This window comes from Borostomias antarcticus, assembly GCF_949987555.1.
Source record: "Borostomias antarcticus genome assembly, chromosome: 12".
NCBI lineage: Eukaryota > Metazoa > Chordata > Actinopteri > Stomiiformes > Stomiidae > Borostomias > Borostomias antarcticus.
In genome coordinates this window covers 25,989,095-26,007,075 of record NC_140245.1, presented here as the reverse complement: position 1 = coordinate 26,007,075, position 17,981 = coordinate 25,989,095, and the positions used below count along the sequence as shown (strand labels likewise).

The window sequence follows — 17,981 nt, the reverse complement described above, 5'->3', positions numbered from 1 at the left end:
GTCGCTGTGCCAGTGTTGCCACACCCCAATGTCTGTGTTTTCAGGCTTGCAGGTCTGCTGGAGATGTGGGAGTGCTCTCACGGGATATATCTGCTCCTCACGGTCTAAGGACTAGCCGCAATCCATTTAAGACACAGGCGGGGACGTACCCACGCATGCGCCCCCTCACACACACACACACACGCGCGCGCACACACACACCGGAGATAGTCTATTTGCCACAGAAATATTAATCCACAACCTGAGCAGTGAACCAGATTCAATTTCCTGTCCCGGTTCCTCCAATAGCGAGAGAGGGCTGCTCTTCAGTCATTTCGCTCAATTGATCATCAATCAGCTATTCTCATAATAGTCTGTGCCGGTGAAGTTGAAGGGAGATTGGCAGATTGATTTGTCTTTGTTGAGATTGATTTTGGACTAGTTTTTGAAAGGGAAGGGATGCTACTGATTCTCTGTATTCAAAGCTATAGGGTTAACACAAACACAGCGTGGAATGTACTCAAGATCAAATACTAGAACTTTCTTTGATAGTGTTTCTCGGAATTCAATGGACTAGTTCGGAAATGTCCAAACCTCTCGAACCCCAGTGAAGCTCAACTAATAGATGTCAAAGAGAATTTCAAATGCTATTATCCATGGCTGCGGGAATAACCAACATATATAATATTCTGATATTTGAAGTGAACTCTTGAGTGGTGAAAGTTGAACTCCCCCTGGCTGATGTTTGGAGTCAGCGTGCGAGGGCTTGAGTACATCATTGCATGACGCCATATTCTTTGTTGTCAACATCACCCCATTCATGGATTCACAAACATGATGGGATTAAGCGAGTTTTTCGTCTGAGTTTTCAAACAGACTGGCGAGTAAAGCTGTCAGCGATGTTGAAGGGAGACGTGGTGGTGGGGGGGGGGGGGGGGGGGTCTCTCTTTCCATTTCAATTCCATGGTGGGTTTTTTTCCCCCAATGTGGACGAAAAACCTCATATGCACTCGATCTAGTTGTGTCTTTGAACAGTGAGCGTTGAACTGACACTGATCTACAGGACACATGGATTGGTACAAACACACTGATCTACAGGACACATGGATTGGTACAAACATCACTGATCTACAGGACACATGGATTGGTACACACTAGTGGGAGTGTTTGGTGTCCTACAATCTGAGCAACACGTTGGTAATTAGGTGTGGCAAGCATGATAAGCCATAATATCATGTAAATTGGCAGTAGGGACAGCTTAAGCCTGTCTTATGCTAATATCGCTCTGAGTAACTGCCGGGCACAGACGCGCGCACACACACACACACACACACACATCGACACAGACATGCGCGTGCACACAGACGCACAAACACATGCATACACACACATACACACACACACACTCACCGACACAGGCACGCACACACACACATGCACACTCACCATCACACACACACATGCATACACAAACACACACACACACTGACAGTCTTGCAAACACACATTGAAAGCCCTGTAATTGGCCACGGTTTAAACAAATCCTGCTGCTTTTCATTAATGATGGCATTTCTTTGAATAAGGTGAGCTGCCCTCAGGGCTGAGGCTGGGAGATAGGGATGCAAATGGCGTCTGATGCTGCAAGTAACCTTTCCTTCAGAAGTCCCTTCATTTACAGTACATCTCTAGCACAATTATCACATGCTATTCTCACTTACAAATGCGATCTACTGTCGAAGGCACGCATTGTCTGATTTCAGGTATTGTGAGGAGAATGTGGAGTATGCATCTCTGATAAACAACACGACAATGGCGCGCAACCTTGGCTCGTTTTTCCGTGATCCAGTTCCATGGCGTTCTGTGTAGCTACTGTACGGTACAGTGAACCACTCACATGAAGATCCGTTAGAACAAAAACACCCGACAAGTCAAGGTTGCACTTTGAATGTGTTTATTGTGTTTGTGCTTATTGAGAAATGCACTCTAAATTGCAGACAGGCTGGGAAGGACCTTGTACGGTTAGTTAAAAAAAAAAAAATGATGCTATTTACAACTAACTCGGCAACATTTGTTCTATTGTACTCTTTACATCTGTACATCCTTTGGCCTCCAAACATGTCAAATACTTGTCATACTGCTGCTAGGTAAATGATGCCTCATGGCCCTTTTGCCCCGTGAGTGTAATGCATATTAGATGTCTGTTTTTGATATATTAGTCTGGAGAAGAGAATTAAGGCGTGATGAGGGTGTTTTGACAGCCAGAAACATGTTGGCCAGTCAAGCAAAAGACAGGTATGAAAATGACGCTTGAACAAACACATTATTTCGCATTACCCCTACCAGATATAATTTACACACACACGCATACACTCGCGCAGACAGACAGACACACACACACACACAAACACACACACATCATTTTTTTTGTTCTTCTTGTTGGGTTTGAGCCACATGGGTTTTCTCAGTCTCTTCACACTTGGTTTAACTAAATGTCGCTTGCTTTTTTAGACCAGGTCTAAAATATTTAATGAGGTCATTTGCATTAGACTGCATATTGGGTGACCTTTGCTTCTGCCAATAATTACTAGAAAGCCTGCTCCAGTCCTTTTCTTAGTTGTCACGGAAATGGCAGGGACCTCTCCATGCTCATGGAAAGCTGAGCTGGAGGCTCGTCTCTGGACTTGTGAAAAATGTCATTAGGACTCCGGGAACAAAGACACGGAATTAAGAATAGGAAAGTTCTATTGGGAGGTAGTTTGAATGTCTCTCTCTCTCTGTGTGTGTGTGTGTGTGTGTGTGTGTGTGTGTGTGTGTGTGTGTGTGTGTTTGTGCGTCTGCCTGCCTGTGTGTATGTGGCCCTACTACAAGTGATGTGCCTGTGTTGTCTTTTAGCCCATGCAAACTGTTGATGACTTTTTGACAATAAGGAATAAAGCCAAATTATTCAAAAGTCATCCTACATACTGTAATTATGGATTAATTACATCAACATTGGGTTTATATAACATTTCTTTCTCATTTGGGTGCAAATGCCATGGTTCCATGTTAAGTAAAACTACAACATCACATGTATGTATGTATGTATGTATGTATGTATGTATGTATGTATGTATGTATGTATGTATGTATGTATGTATGTATGTATGTATGTATGTATGTATGTATGTATGTATGACATGTATGTGCATGTTGAATATGCATGTGTATCAGATGTGTGTGAGGGGCAGGTGTTGTGTGTGGTGAAACGTGGCAGTTCTAGCATCCGCCTTGAAACGAACAACTTACATGTACTGTAATGGCTGCAGCTGTCCCAGCTAGCAAGCGGATCTGGGCCATATACAGGCCAGATCTGGCCCTTGTGGCTTAGTTCCGGCCCCTTTATGGCCCAGAATCATTACACATCCGCTTGCTATCTGGGATATTACACCTCAGGATGATTCTTTCCAAAGCATTTTTTTTTCATACATCAGCCAACCCTCATCCCTCCACCACTCCTTCCGTGATTGGTTAATCGGTTAATGGTTGAGTTCCGTATGTAGGGAAGCCTCTGTTACGCTGAAATTCCACTGACTCTGGTTGCGGTGCGTTCCGGTTATCGTACGAGAGCCGGAGTGGACCGTGGCCGTTCTAGACGATGATCGTGTTTCCACCAGATGCGCTGCGGCACGTTTCAGAAAGCCTCCCAGAACCGTCTCTTCGCAGAGCTCCGGCGAAAATAGACGGCAAATTTATTTTTGGAATATCAAACAAAATGGTGGCTCCTGAAATGCGGTCGTGGCTGAGGCGGCGTGGAGGACGGAATGAAACCTGAGCGTGTCCGGAACGCCACGCACACGGAGTCAGCGAGATGGAGGCGTTAATCAATCACGTGTTTCACTCTTTACACCCTGATGTCGACACCCATTTTCTTAAAGATTTAAAACCACAAATAAAAGTGTTGCATTTTAGCTAAATCAACAAAGTCAACAAAAGGGCAAAGATATGTGTGATATGAGTGCGTGAACGGTCATGAGATAGATAGATAGATAGATAGATAGATAGATAGATAGATAGATAGATAGACAGACAGAGAGAGACAGAGACAGACAGAGAGACATAGGTATATAGATATATAGGGAGACAGACAGACATATATATATAGAGACATATACAGAGATATAGAGAGATAGATAGACAGACAGAGAGATATAGAGAGACAGAGACATAGAGATATAGAGAGACAGAGAGAGAGAGACAGATAGACAGATATATAGAGCGATAGAGAGATATAGAGAGACAGAGAGACAGATATATATATATATATATATATATAAGCTTATTGGAATTTGAATATAGAGAGATAGAGACAGATAGATATAGAGATATAGAGAGACAGAGACAGAGATATAGAGAGATAGAGAGACAGAGAGACGGATATATAGAGATAGAGAGAAATAGAGATATAGATATAACAACAGACAGAGAGATATAGAGATAGAGATACAGAGTGATATAGAAGACAGAGAGACATAGAGATAGAGAGACAGGCAGAATGGCTGTGGAGGTGGGGGGTGCAGAGAGACAGATATAGAGAGATAGAGAGACAGAGAGATATAGAGAGATAGAGAGACAGAGAGATATAGAGAGATAGAGAGACAGGCAGAATGTCTGTGGTGAGGGGTACAGAGAGACAGAGCAGAGAGAGATAGAGAGACAGAGAGATATAGAGAGATAGAGAGACAGAGAGACAGAGAGATATAGAGATATAGAGAGACAGAGAGATAGAGAGACAGAGAGATAGAGAGATAGACAGGCAGAATGTCTGTGGTGAGGGGTGCAGAGAGACAGATATAGAGAGATAGAGAGACAGAGAGATATAGAGAGATAGAGAGACAGGCAGAATGTCTGTGGTGAGGGGTGCAGAGAGACAGAGATATAGAGAGACAGAGAGAGATAGAGAGACAGGCAGAATGTCTGTGGTGAGGGGTGCAGAGAGACAGAGATATAGAGAGATATAGAGAGATAGAGAGACAGGCAGAATGGCTGTGGAGGTGGGGGGTGCAGAGAGACAGATATAGAGAGATAGAGAGACAGAGAGATATAAAGAGATAGAGAGACAGAGAGATATAGAGAGATAGAGAGATAGAGAGACAGGCAGAATGTCTGTGGTGAGGGGTGCAGAGAGACAGAGCAGAGAGCAGAGCTCTAACGCGGCTCTGTCTTGTGCTCTCTTGGTTTTAGTCGCAGCGGCGCGTCACGTTTCACCTGCCGGATGGCTCCCAGGAGAGCTGCAGTGACAGCGGCCTGGGGGAGCATGAGCCCGTGGGTAGGGGGTCCCTCCTCACTCAACCTCTCCCTCTGGTTCAGGCTGGTTCAGACGACTTCTACCAGCAAGCCTCCCCAGACAAGAGGACCGAAGCAGACGGGAACTCTGATCCCAACTCTGGTGAGTTTCATTTCCTGTTTCTTTTCAAGTGCAAATAAGACCATGGCAGATCATATATATATATATATATATATATATTCCGCCCTGAAATATTTGTATTTTATGCAGCCACAAAGAAAGACACATTTCCCAAAGCATTTCCTATTGTTGGTTGTAGGCCCTAAAATAATATTATGGTTTGCCCTCATGTGACATGTGAGAATAGGGTTCAGGTGTTTGCACACGGCTGAAAGTGTCTCATTACGTGTCACCACTGCCACAAGTCCCTGATGGATTGTCCGTCAACTCCCCGAAACCTTTAGCCATGCAATGGGGAGTGTGGCTTGTCTCAGCCAAAACGATTCAATTCTCAAAGAGAGGGTGTGTGTGAATTCTAAAAGAGAGGGTGTGTGTGTGTGTGTGTGGGGGGGGGGGGGGGGGGGATGGGAGGACAAACATAACTCCCCCTCTAAAAACAAGAACACACACACACAAAACAACAAGAGGCAACACTCCCATACACAACACTGATACAGCTGCTTTTTTTGTTAAATCTATCAAATCTTTCAAACCCAAAGTGTGTTGGGGGAAATGTGAGTGGGCCATTTCTTTCTCAGTTAATCATCTTTCCTCCATCCTGGTCCTGTTCTGGCTCCCTGGTGCCGACCTGCGGCTCCCAGCGGCTCCTCACCTATTTGCTCAGCTCATTTGATTTATTTAGAGATGATTTCCCTGTAGGAGGAGACACTGTGTTAACTTGATGCTATTTCTGTTGGGTGCAAGAGAGACTGTTCTCCTTTTGACCCACTTTTCTAGTTTTCTCCTTAGGAGGTGAGGCAGAGATCAAGTGCAGCACCCCACGGCCGCCCCCTGCCAGGCTGGTTGGAGGGCAGAGCGCTCACATAGGGGAAACATCGGTGCTTTCACTAAACAGCATGTGGCTAAGTTGTACAGTACTTAGTATAGCAGAGGTGGTTGGGAGTAAACATTTTGGGTACTTTTCAGGGATTTGTAATCCCAATTTTCCTCACCATAAAGATTTTAACTTGGCATATTGGTATTCTCAAAAGGTTGCCAAGGTCTATCCTGGGTTTGATTCCCACTGGATTGGAAAATTAATCCATTTATGCCTTGGTGTGGAATAGATATTGACAAGTTAATTAACAACTAGTGGTTATCATAATCCATGTTGAAAAGTTATGGAACGTTTAGCAATAGTTTGCCACTGAGTAAGTTAGACTTCACTAATCAAAGTCTCACTTTCAGGTCCTCTGTAAGATTGATATGTTTAGTCAAGGTCTTTGGGTGAAGACCTCTAACTTTGGCCGCTCTTCAAATCTTTTTGTAGTGGAAGTTTTGAGGTACAGTATAGGCCTACAGTTCATGAGGGATTATTTTTTGATTACAGATAATTCAAAAGTCAATGATGTCCTAGGTAATTTGAGTGAATACCTCAACCTAGTTCATGAAGCAGTTCAGGAAACGGGGAACTGATCTGTATTCGATGATGCTCTCTTGCAATGTTCCTGCAAAATGCAAAACATTTTCCTCATATTCACATTATCAATAACGGAGGATATAATTTTATAACACGTCCTTTTGAATTTCAAAAACAAAAAACACATTGAAATTGAAAATAAGAACATCAACAAAACAAGTAATTGCCTTTGATGCCCATGTAACATCAAACACGAAGATGCAGATCTGAGATTGTATTAATACATGTAGACATGTATAAGACCCCCAACAGACCAGAGGGCCAGGAAGCGAACCACATCTCGCTAACGGATTCCTCTTTTTATGATGTGACTTCAACACAACGCATAGTGCTTCCACCACTGGGACTTCTCTCAATGCACAACAAACCACTTTGTTATTCCATCACACAAAGCATTTTTCAGGATGGGAAGCAGCAGGGTCAGATTAATTTGTCAACTTCATAGGACAGACACTAGCGTCACAGAGTAATTCTGCGGATTGAATTAACCTTTGAAGTGTGTGGGTAATGCTTTACCTATCTCTCTTTCATGCATTCTCTCTGTTGTGAAACAGATGATTGTCCCCTATGAGCATATTGTGATGAAAAGCTTGCATTTACCTTTCTAGACGCATACTGGGCCCGACAAGCAGACACAACATTGTCTCTGAGAGGCTCAAGTGTAAGTTGCAGAACATAAGGGCAAAGAAAAAGGCAGTCTTCTGTTCTGCTCTGTTCCACTTGACTCCATACCTAAAATGGAGGACAAATATCCTTCAAAAAGACTGTTTTGCCATTGAGTCCCCTGCAAAACAGTTAATCTTATAAAATGCATTTTGTCTTCTGTGTGTTGGTGGTTCTCTTCCTACAGACCCTCAGATGAGAAAATATCAATCAAGGTTCATTAACTGACCATGACATTGGATTGCAGCATTTAATGTGCATTTTTGGTTCAGTATTTTTGGTTTAAGTACTTTCTTAGTGCGAAATATTAGGTCATTACCATCAGAGCCAGGAATGTGGCAGTTGGGTGAAAAGGAAATCTACAGTACACTGGTTAGAAAGAGAAGGCTGAACAACATGACAGTCACGGGGTGGAGGGTGAACAACACATACTGTACTGATCCAAATAGGTCCTGCAGCCTGCTCCACAAGAGATGCTATTTTGATATTTGATTGCAGGATGACCCAAATGCGTTGGCTCTCTTTCCGTTATACTCTTGAGAATGATGATGATGATATTTTCCAGTGTATGGTGGAGGGTGCTATTTACCGTCTGTGCATTTTCCAGTGTAATCATCTTACTGTCATTAGTGTGCAATTTCCAGAAAAAAAATATTTCAGCAGTTTCAGCAGGATCATGTATAATTAGAGGCATTATTCCGCTGGTTGCTATGCAACAAGTACCCACCATACAACAATTAAATGTCTAATGTAATAACTATGCGGTATAATCAGTGGCAATTTATAATTTAAATTCATTTGATGAATGTGCATTGACTTAAAGTAAATTTGTCCCAGCCCTGAAGCTGTTTATTTATTTATAAACATTTTAATACCTCTTCTTGGTGGTCTCAGTTAAGGTCATTAAACATTTAAAGACCTAGCTAGTGCTTCTGTATTTCTTGTAGGCCTAGAGGGTGCAGCATTGCGGATGATATCGAAGTATGGCCAACACCAAAAGTGAGCTAGTCTTATGTGACGAATCTCCTGACCAAATCCTTGTACTCCGATAGAGGAGTTGTGGTTGAAGTCAGTGGTGTAGACCGCCCTGCAGTCGGACATACTGAGGCCTGCCGGTGAGGTAGTCTGTGATCCAGACCACCATGTTGTGGTCTACCAGCATGGCTGGGAGCTTTTCCGCTAACCGGAGGAGCAGGATGATGTTGAATGCACTGGAGAAGTCAAAGAACATGACTCTCGCTGTGTTTCCTGCCCTCTCCAAATGTGAGTAAGCTCTGTGGAACAGGTAGATGTTCGTCATCATCGTCCACGTTGATTCTGGCTTGGTATGCGAACTTCAGTGGCTCCAGGAAGTCACTCGCCATGGGCCTAAGGCACTGCAGAACCATCAACCATCTTTCGAAGACTTTCAGCCTTGCTGATTCTAAGCTTTCCAAGTTCTCTACTTACCTGGCTCTCTGTGATGCATGTACTGGTGCGGATAGAGGGGTGGAGGGGGGCTGGGGCAGGTGTGTTGGGCTACCCTTTGAACTCACAGGGGTGGGTGTGGGAGTGTGGTGATAGCCAACACCACACTCCCACAGTCGGCTCATTAGCACGTTCTTGACCTAACCCCACTGCTGGGCAAGAGACACTCTGCCCAGTCTTTTTTTTTTTCATTCCATCCCATACATCCTTGGAGCCGTTTTGCTCCGGTTTACCCTCCAACCTCTCCCCATAGCTGTTTTTAGCCTTTCTCAACTCCTTCTTCTGCTCTTTCTGGACTGACCTGGCCTCACTATCTTTTGACATAAAGGTCCTCTTCTTTCTGTTGAGTAAGGCTTTAATGTCCTTGCTGATCCACGGTTTGTTATTGGGGAAGCAGCGTGCCTTTTTGAATGGTATGTTACATTCCTTGCAGAACCTAATGTAATGTGTATTGCAGCAGCAGATACCTTTGATGTCCATATTGTGAGTATTGGCACATCTCCGTATGCCCATTTGTTTATAACAGTTGACATGGAGATGTTGAGCGAAGTGGTGTCACAACTTAAAGGAAAATTCAAGTCTATGATTTTGTAGCCTCTAAACACGTGATTGTGTGTCTTGTTTACAATGAACTAAAACCAAACCAGAAAATGTCATTATTTATAGTAATAAGTTCAATAAACTGAATGTGGTGGTTACAGACGGTGTTATTTTGAAAGACTCAATTGACCAGCATGCATTACGCGGAACTGAGCTAGGAGGTGAACGGAGTTGGAATTTGGCAGAACAACAGCCGTAGCCTTCATTAAATGTAAAATGAAACATCTGTGCGTCATTTGTCATCTTTTGTTTGAGTGTGTGCGATCGCATACTGTATTTTTAGTTTTGTTAAGCTAACTTTATTGGGTAGGCTAGAGCTAGAGGGTTAGCATGGTTAGAGCTAGAGGGTTAGCATGGCTAGAGCTAGAGGGTTAGCATGGTTAGAGTTAGAGGGTGAGCATGGTTAGAGCTAGAGGGTGAGCATGGTTAGAGGGTTAGCATGGCTAGAGCTAGAGGGTTAGCATGGTTAGAGTTAGAGGGTGAGCATGGTTAGAGCTAGAGGGTGAGCATGGTTAGAGCTAGAGGGTGAGCATGGTTAGAGGGTTAGCATGGTTAGAGCTAGAGGGTTAGCATGGTTAGAGGGTGAGCATGGTTAGAGCTAGAGGGTGAGCATGGTTAGAGCTAGAGGGTTAGCATGGTTAGAGGGTTAGCATGGTTAGAGCTAGAGGGTTAGCATGGTTAGAGCTAGAGGGTGAGCATGGTTAGAGCTAGAGGGTTAGCATGGCTAGAGCTAGAGGGTTAGCATGGTTAGAGGGTTAGCATGGCTAGAGGGTGAGCATGGTTAGAGGGTTAGCATGGTTAGAGCTAGAGGGTTAGCATGGTTAGAGCTAGAGGGTGAGCATGGTTAGAGGGTGAGCATGGTTAGAGGGTTAGCATGGTTAGAGCTAGAGGGTTAGCATGGTTAGAGCTAGAGGGTTAGCATGGTTAGAGCTAGAGGGTTAGCATGGTTAGAGCTAGAGGGTTAGCATGGTTAGAGCTAGAGGGTGAGCATGGTTAGAGGGTGAGCATGGTTAGAGCTAGAGGGTGAGCATGGTTAGAGGGTTAGCATGGTTAGAGGGTGAGCATGGTTAGAGCTAGAGGGTGAGCATGGTTAGAGGGTTAGCATGGTTAGAGGGTGAGCATGGTTAGAGCTAGAGGGTGAGCATGGTTAGAGGGTTAGCATGGTTAGAGGGTTAGCATGGTTAGAGCTAGAGGGTTAGCATGGTTAGAGGGTGAGCATGGTTAGAGCTAGAGGGTTAGCATGGTTAGAGGGTTAGCATGGTTAGAGCTAGAGGGTGAGCATGGTTAGAGGGTGAGCATGGTTAGAGCTAGAGGGTTAGCATGGTTAGAGGGTGAGCATGGTTAGAGGGTTAGCATGGTTAGAGGGTGAGCATGGTTAGAGCTAGAGGGTGAGCATGGTTAGAGCTAGAGGGTGAGCATGGTTAGAGGGTGAGCATGGTTAGAGGGTGAGCATGGTTAGAGGGTGAGCATGGTTAGAGCTAGAGGGTGAGCATGGTTAGAGCTAGAGGGTGAGCATGGTTAGAGGGTTAGCATGGTTAGAGGGTTAGCATGGTTAGAGCTAGAGGGTTAGCATGGTTAGAGGGTGAGCATGGTTAGAGGGTTAGCATGGTTAGAGGGTTAGCATGGTTAGAGCTAGAGGGTTAGCATGGTTAGAGCTAGAGGGTTAGCATGGTTAGAGGGTGAGCATGGTTAGAGGGTTAGCATGGTTAGAGCTAGAGGGTGAGCATGGTTAGAGCTAGAGGGTTAGCATGGTTAGAGCTAGAGGGTGAGCATGGTTAGAGGGTTAGCATGGTTAGAGCTAGAGGGTTAGCATGGTTAGAGGGTGAGCATGGTTAGAGCTAGAGGGTTAGCATGGTTAGAGGGTGAGCATGGTTAGAGCTAGAGGGTGAGCATGGTTAGAGCTAGAGGGTGAGCATGGTTAGAGGGTGAGCATGGTTAGAGGGTGAGCATGGTTAGAGCTAGAGGGTGAGCATGGTTAGAGCTAGAGGGTGAGCATGGTTAGAGGGTGAGCATGGTTAGAGCTAGAGGGTGAGCATGGTTAGAGCTAGAGGGTGAGCATGGTTAGAGGGTGAGCATGGTTAGAGGGTGAGCATGGTTAGAGCTAGAGGGTGAGCATGGTTAGAGCTAGAGGGTGAGCATGGTTAGAGGGTTAGCATGGTTAGAGGGTTAGCATGGTTAGAGCTAGAGGGTTAGCATGGTTAGAGGGTGAGCATGGTTAGAGGGTTAGCATGGTTAGAGCTAGAGGGTTAGCATGGTTAGAGGGTGAGCATGGTTAGAGCTAGAGGGTTAGCATGGTTAGAGGGTGAGCATGGTTAGAGCTAGAGGGTTAGCATGGTTAGAGCTAGAGGGTGAGCATGGTTAGAGCTAGAGGGTGAGCATGGTTAGAGCTAGAGGGTTAGCATGGTTAGAGCTAGAGGGTTAGCATGGTTAGAGCTAGAGGGTTAGCATGGTTAGAGGGTGAGCATGGTTAGAGCTAGAGGGTTAGCATGGTTAGAGCTAGAGGGTTAGCATGGTTAGAGGGTGAGCATGGTTAGAGGGTGAGCATGGTTAGAGGGTGAGCATGGTTAGAGCTAGAGGGTGAGCATGGTTAGAGCTAGAGGGTTAGCATGGTTAGAGGGTTAGCATGGTTAGAGCTAGAGGGTTAGCCTGGTTAGAGCTAGAGGGTTAGCATGGTTAGAGCTAGAGGGTTAGCATGGTTAGAGCTAGAGGGTTAGCATGGTTAGAGCTAGAGGGTTAGCATGGTTAGAGCTAGAGGGTTAGCATGGCTAGAGCTAGAGGGTGAGCATGGTTAGAGGGTGAGCATGGTTAGAGGGTTAGCATGGTTAGAGCTAGAGGGTTAGCATGGTTAGAGTGAGAGGGTTAGCATGGTTAGAGCTAGAGGGTGAGCATGGTTAGAGAGTGAGCATGGTTAGAGGGTTAGCATGGTTAGAGCTAGAGGGTTAGCATGGTTAGAGCTAGAGGGTGAGCATGGTTAGAGCTAGAGGGTGAGCATGGTTAGAGCTAGAGGGTGAGCATGGTTAGAGGGTTAGCATGGTTAGAGGGTTAGCATGGTTAGAGCTAGAGGGTTAGCATGGTTAGAGCTAGAGGGTGAGCATGGTTAGAGGGTTAGCATGGTTAGAGGGTTAGCATGGTTAGAGCTAGAGGGTTAGCATGGTTAGAGCTAGAGGGTGAGCATGGTTAGAGCTAGAGGGTGAGCATGGTTAGAGTGAGAGGGTTAGCATGGTTAGAGCTAGAGGGTGAGCATGGTTAGAGGGTTAGCATGGTTAGAGGGTTAGCATGGTTAGAGCTAGAGGGTTAGCATGGTTAGAGCTAGAGGGTGAGCATGGTGGAGTCCCCGTCCTCCTAGACGTTTTTGTTGTTGTTGTCGTTGTTATTTTCTTCCGGGGATTTCTCTATGCGTTTCGACACGACAAACCCCCGGAAGTGCAGACTTCATTAACATGCTTTGTTTACATGGAGCAACTATCGTCAAGGAAACCACATTTTTCTTTATTGTTTTGTGGGTGTCTAGTTGTTGAGCCTAATGTTGTTCTAGGGTGGAATTCTCCTTTAAGTGGTCTACCTGCCCCATCAATGCTATTCCCACCAAGTTCTTGAAGACTATTTTTACCTCTGTGCTAGGGGTGTGCCCGGATACAGATATGCTATTTGGAAAGGCACAGATAATGCCTTGGAAACATATTTTTTTTCTATCTGAAGTTACTCGTTATAAATTGGAGGAAAAAAAAACTGCATTAGCCTATTTTTATGTTAATGAGTGAATCAAAGGAGACGCTGCACTAATCTGATGAGACCACTGGCAATGCTTACAGCAAGGCGGTAAGAGAGGACACTTTCACTCACCCATTGTCAGATACAGTTGGAACGTCAAGCAGCAAGTTTATTAATTTAGCTAATGCTAGCTGGTCATTCCATTTTGGTAGGTATGGATTTGAAAGTTTGTTCCACCGGCAGACTTTATATCCATTGCAGTAAGGTTATGGGGAAAAAAACATGGCTTAAGCCATAACATAACGTTATTGTCGACTAGACAACAACTTCAAAAAATAGGCTACACTCAGTCTGAGATGAAATGTGGCTAGTGGATGTTTACTACATCTGTGGTACTGCTGCCTGCATTGTCGTAGTAGAGCTGCTAAATTTTAAAACAGCGTTGCACATTTAACACTTCAGTCATGTCCAAACTCCGTTTTGCTCGCTTCATGTTGTCTTGACTCTGAAAGCGGACATTGCTAGTCATGTGACAGCTGCCATCTGAAATTGTAACACAGCGCCATCTACTGTTGTATTTGACAGTTGTTTTCCATCACATCCCAGTTGAGTTTCCCTGATATCAGACAGAATTGTCAACTCGTTGCACTCCATTAAGTGTAACTTTTAGTGGGCGGACTCGAACGTGGAATATATTTCAGAACTAATTATATGACAATATTAAATCAATTTGATGCTTTGAATGCTCAAAAAATTGTATTGGCAATTAATATTAAGTTACTCGAAAATACGGTTTCCGCACCCACTCCTGGTTTCTATCCGAATACAAATACGAATACAGATAATGATGTTGATTGAACAGATACAGATACGTACAGATCTCGGTGCATCCCTACTCTGTACGCATGGACACTTTAGCTATTGTAAAATGTTCTCTCAGTACCAGTGTTTTTAAATCGGCACTTTACACTGCCCTGCTAAAACACATTCAGAAGAAAAACAACTTAGACTCCTCAGTCCTCAGTAATTTTAGACCAATCTCCACCCTCCCCCTTTTAAGGAGAACTCTAGAAAAAGGTGTATTCAACTCAACTCAACTCAAATTGCCTTTATAAAGCACATTTAAAACAACTGAGGTTTCAGCATTGTTTCAGTGCTGTGTCATTGTCTGAAACCAGACTGGAACATTTCATAAATACCATGGGCATTAAGAAATGATTGCAGCTGAATAAAAAAACACTTTCTCCAAAACTTTAGACAGAAAAGGCAACTGTGAGATAATTAGACAGAACAGAAGAGTCTACGTTTTTTTGTTTTTAATAAGGGGCTGCAGTACAGCGTGTTTAAAAGCAACTGGAACACGCCCTGAGCTAAGGCAGGTATTCATCAGAACAAGAACAGTGGACCCCACAGTACCAAAAAACATCTTTAAAAAGTTGAGAAGGAATGCTATCAGAGGGACAGTTTGAAGGTTGTCATTTCTTAACCCCATCAGATAGTGAGGAGAGGGATACTGGCTCAACCTGGTCTAGGACATCAGATAGTGAGGAGAGGGATACTGGTGAGGAGAGGGATACTGGCTCAACCTGATCCAGGACAGCAGATAGTGAGGAGAGGGATACTGGTGAGGAGAGGGATACTGGCTCAAACTGATCCAGGACAGCAGATAGTGAGGAGAGGGATCCTGGCTCAACCTGATCCAGGACAGCAGATAGTGAGGAGAGGGATACTGGCTCAACCTGATCCAGGACAGCAGATAGTGAGGAGAGGGATACTGGTGAGGAGAGGGATACTGGTTCAAACTGATCCAGGACAGCAGATAGTGAGGAGAGGGATACTGGTGAGGAGAGGGATACTGGCTCAAACTGGTCTAGGACAGTAGATAGTGAGGAGAGGGATACTGGCTCAAACTGATCCAGGACAGCAGATAGTGAGGAGAGGGATACTGGCTCAAACTGATCCAGGACAGCAGATAGTGAGGAGAGGGATACTGGCTCAACCTGATCCAGGACAGCAGGCAGAAGAGGAGCAGAGGGGTCAGCCCCGGGGGAAACATGCATGGGGGCAGCTGGCCTTGGAGCAGAGTATTCAAACAGCGATATGATTTCCTACCTGCGAATTGTATCCTAGACATTTCCTAGCTGCAAATTGTATCCTGGACATTTTTAGTCATGTTTTTGCCATCATCATAGCACCAAGACAGCGCTAGTCAAGGCTGTCGACGACCTCAGAATCACTGCTGACTCAAAGAAGCTTTCTACTCTTGTCCTCCTGGACCTGAGTGCAGCGTTTGACACTGTAGATCATAATCTCCTTGTTAGAAGACTGGAGAACTGGGTCGGCCTCTCCGGACCTGTCCTTGACTGCTTCAGGACTTATTTAACTGACTGAGAGTTTTTTGTCACCCTTGGTGACCACAGCTCCAAAAACATTGAGATGGCATGTGGGGTCCCAAAAGGATCACGACTGAATACCAAATGCCAGGCCAGAAACGTAGGGGTTGTGCTGGATTCTGGTCTTACAGTAGCTCTGAGGCCCAAGAATGTGACAATGGCTTCATTTGATCACCTAAGAAGCATTGCCAATGTGAAACCTTTCCTCTCCCAGACTGATACAGAAAGACTAATACATGCTTTTATTACTAGCAGGTTGGATTATTATAATATGTCTGGTCTACCAAAAAAGAAAAAAAAAAAACTAAAAATATTACTCAACTACAACTGATTGAAAATGCTGCAGCACCTGTTCTTACAAAGACCAGAAGGAGGGTTCACATCACACTAGCTTTAAAATCAGCACCCTGGTTACCTGTCAGTTTTAGAATAGATTTTAAGATTATTTTATTAGTCTATCAATCCATATATTATCATGTGCTTAAATACATGTTAGACAGGCTTTTAAAATATGCACCTATAGGTCCCTCAGGCACTGAGCTTTTAATGGTTCCTAGAGTCAGGACTAAGAGGCATGGGGAGGTCCTAGAGCCAGGACTAAGAGGCATGGGGAGGTCCTAGAGTCAGGACTAAGAGGCCTGGGGAGGTCCTAGAGCCAGGACTAAGAGGCATGGGGAGGTCCTAGAGTCAGGACTAAGAGACCTGGGGAGGTCCTAGAGTCAGGACTAAGAGGCATGGGGAGGTCCTAGAGCAGGACTAAGAGGCATGGGGAGGTCCTAGAGTCAGGACTAAGAGGCATGGGGAGGTCCTAGAGCCAGGACTAAGAGGCCTGGGGAGGTCCTAGAGCCAGGACTAAGAGGCATGGGGAGGTCCTAGAGCCAGGACTAAGAGGCATGGGGAGGTCCTAGAGCCAGGACTAAGAGGCATGGGGAGGTCCTAGAGCCAGGACTAAGAGGCATGGGGAGGTCCTAGAGTCAGGACTAAGAGGCCTGGGGAGGTCCTAGAGCCAGGACTAAGAGGCATGGGGAGGTCCTAGAGTCAGGACTAAGAGGCATGGGGAGGTCCTAGAGCCAGGACTAAGAGGCATGGGGAGGTCCTAGAGCCAGGACTAAGAGGCCTGGGGAGGTCCTAGAGCCAGGACTAAGAGGCATGGGGAGGTCCTAGAGTCAGGACTAAGAGGCATGGGGAGGTCCTAGAGCCAGGACTAAGAGACCTGGGGAGGTCCTAGAGTCAGGACTAAGAGGCATGGGGAGGTCCTAGAGCCAGGACTAAGAGGCATGGGGAGGTCCTAGAGTCAGGACTAAGAGGCATGGGGAGGTCCTAGAGCCAGGACTAAGAGGCATGGGGAGGTCCTAGAGCCAGGACTAAGAGGCATGGGGAGGTCCTAGAGTCAGGACTAAGAGGCATGGGGAGGTCCTAGAGTCAGGACTAAGAGGCATGGGGAGGTCCTAGAGCAGGACTAAGAGGCATGGGGAGGCAGCCTTCAGCTCTTATGCCCCCAGCCTTTGGAACACCCTTCCCTGAGAATGTCTGAGACCATGGTAACCTTTAAGCGAGATCTTAAAACATACCTTTTTAATATTGTTTTAACCACATAGCTTTACTTGTGTTCATATCTTAGTGTTCTTAATTTGTATTCTGTTTTTGTATTTTGTATTATATTTCATATTATTCTTAATTTTTAATTATTTTAACTTCATTGTTTATTTAAATCTGTTCTCACTGTGTTTACATGATTTATGTTTTTAACCATCTCTTTTCATGTGCTACATTGATTTGTATGAATGCTGCTATAGAAATAAAATGACTGACATGGACAGTGAGAAAAGTAATATGTCAGTGTTGCTTAATATGCATTTGTTGGTTACATAAGCAAGCACAAACTTAAAGGACAATGCTCGTTTTTGACAACCTGGACCTTATTTACGACATATTATAAGACGTTTGACTCACCGAGATCACTTCTCGGTGAGTCAAACGTCTTATAATATGTCGTAAATAAGGTCCAGGTTGTCAAAAACGAGCATTGTCCTTTAAAGCTTGAACATAGTCGCTTCGACAGTTTGAAATCATGCCATTTGCGTCGCTACAGTAGCTTTCTGGTCAGCTACCTCACAATATGCGCCGAACGGCCATATTATCTTCCATATTATCCTCTGTTGATCCTTCCGTTTTATATGAATTAACAAAGCAATGGTCCCCGATTCTGTTGCCATGGAATGGACACATGAACACGTGGTACGTGTAACCCAGATAGCAAGCAGAT

The 17,981-nt window shown here is 44.8% G+C and overlaps 1 protein-coding gene across 1 annotated transcript in view; it reads left to right on the top strand.

The window, feature by feature from the left end:
* Window positions 1–17,981, top strand: part of pcdh9 (protocadherin 9) — a gene marked incomplete at both ends in the record, with an annotated part of 225,659 nt that overhangs the window by 153,478 nt on the left and 54,200 nt on the right. Inside the window, one exon of the mRNA XM_084447048.1 lies at window positions 5,200–5,404. Coding sequence (XP_084303174.1) covers window positions 5,200–5,404 — 205 coding nt within the window. The remainder of the gene's footprint in view (window positions 1–5,199; window positions 5,405–17,981) is intronic.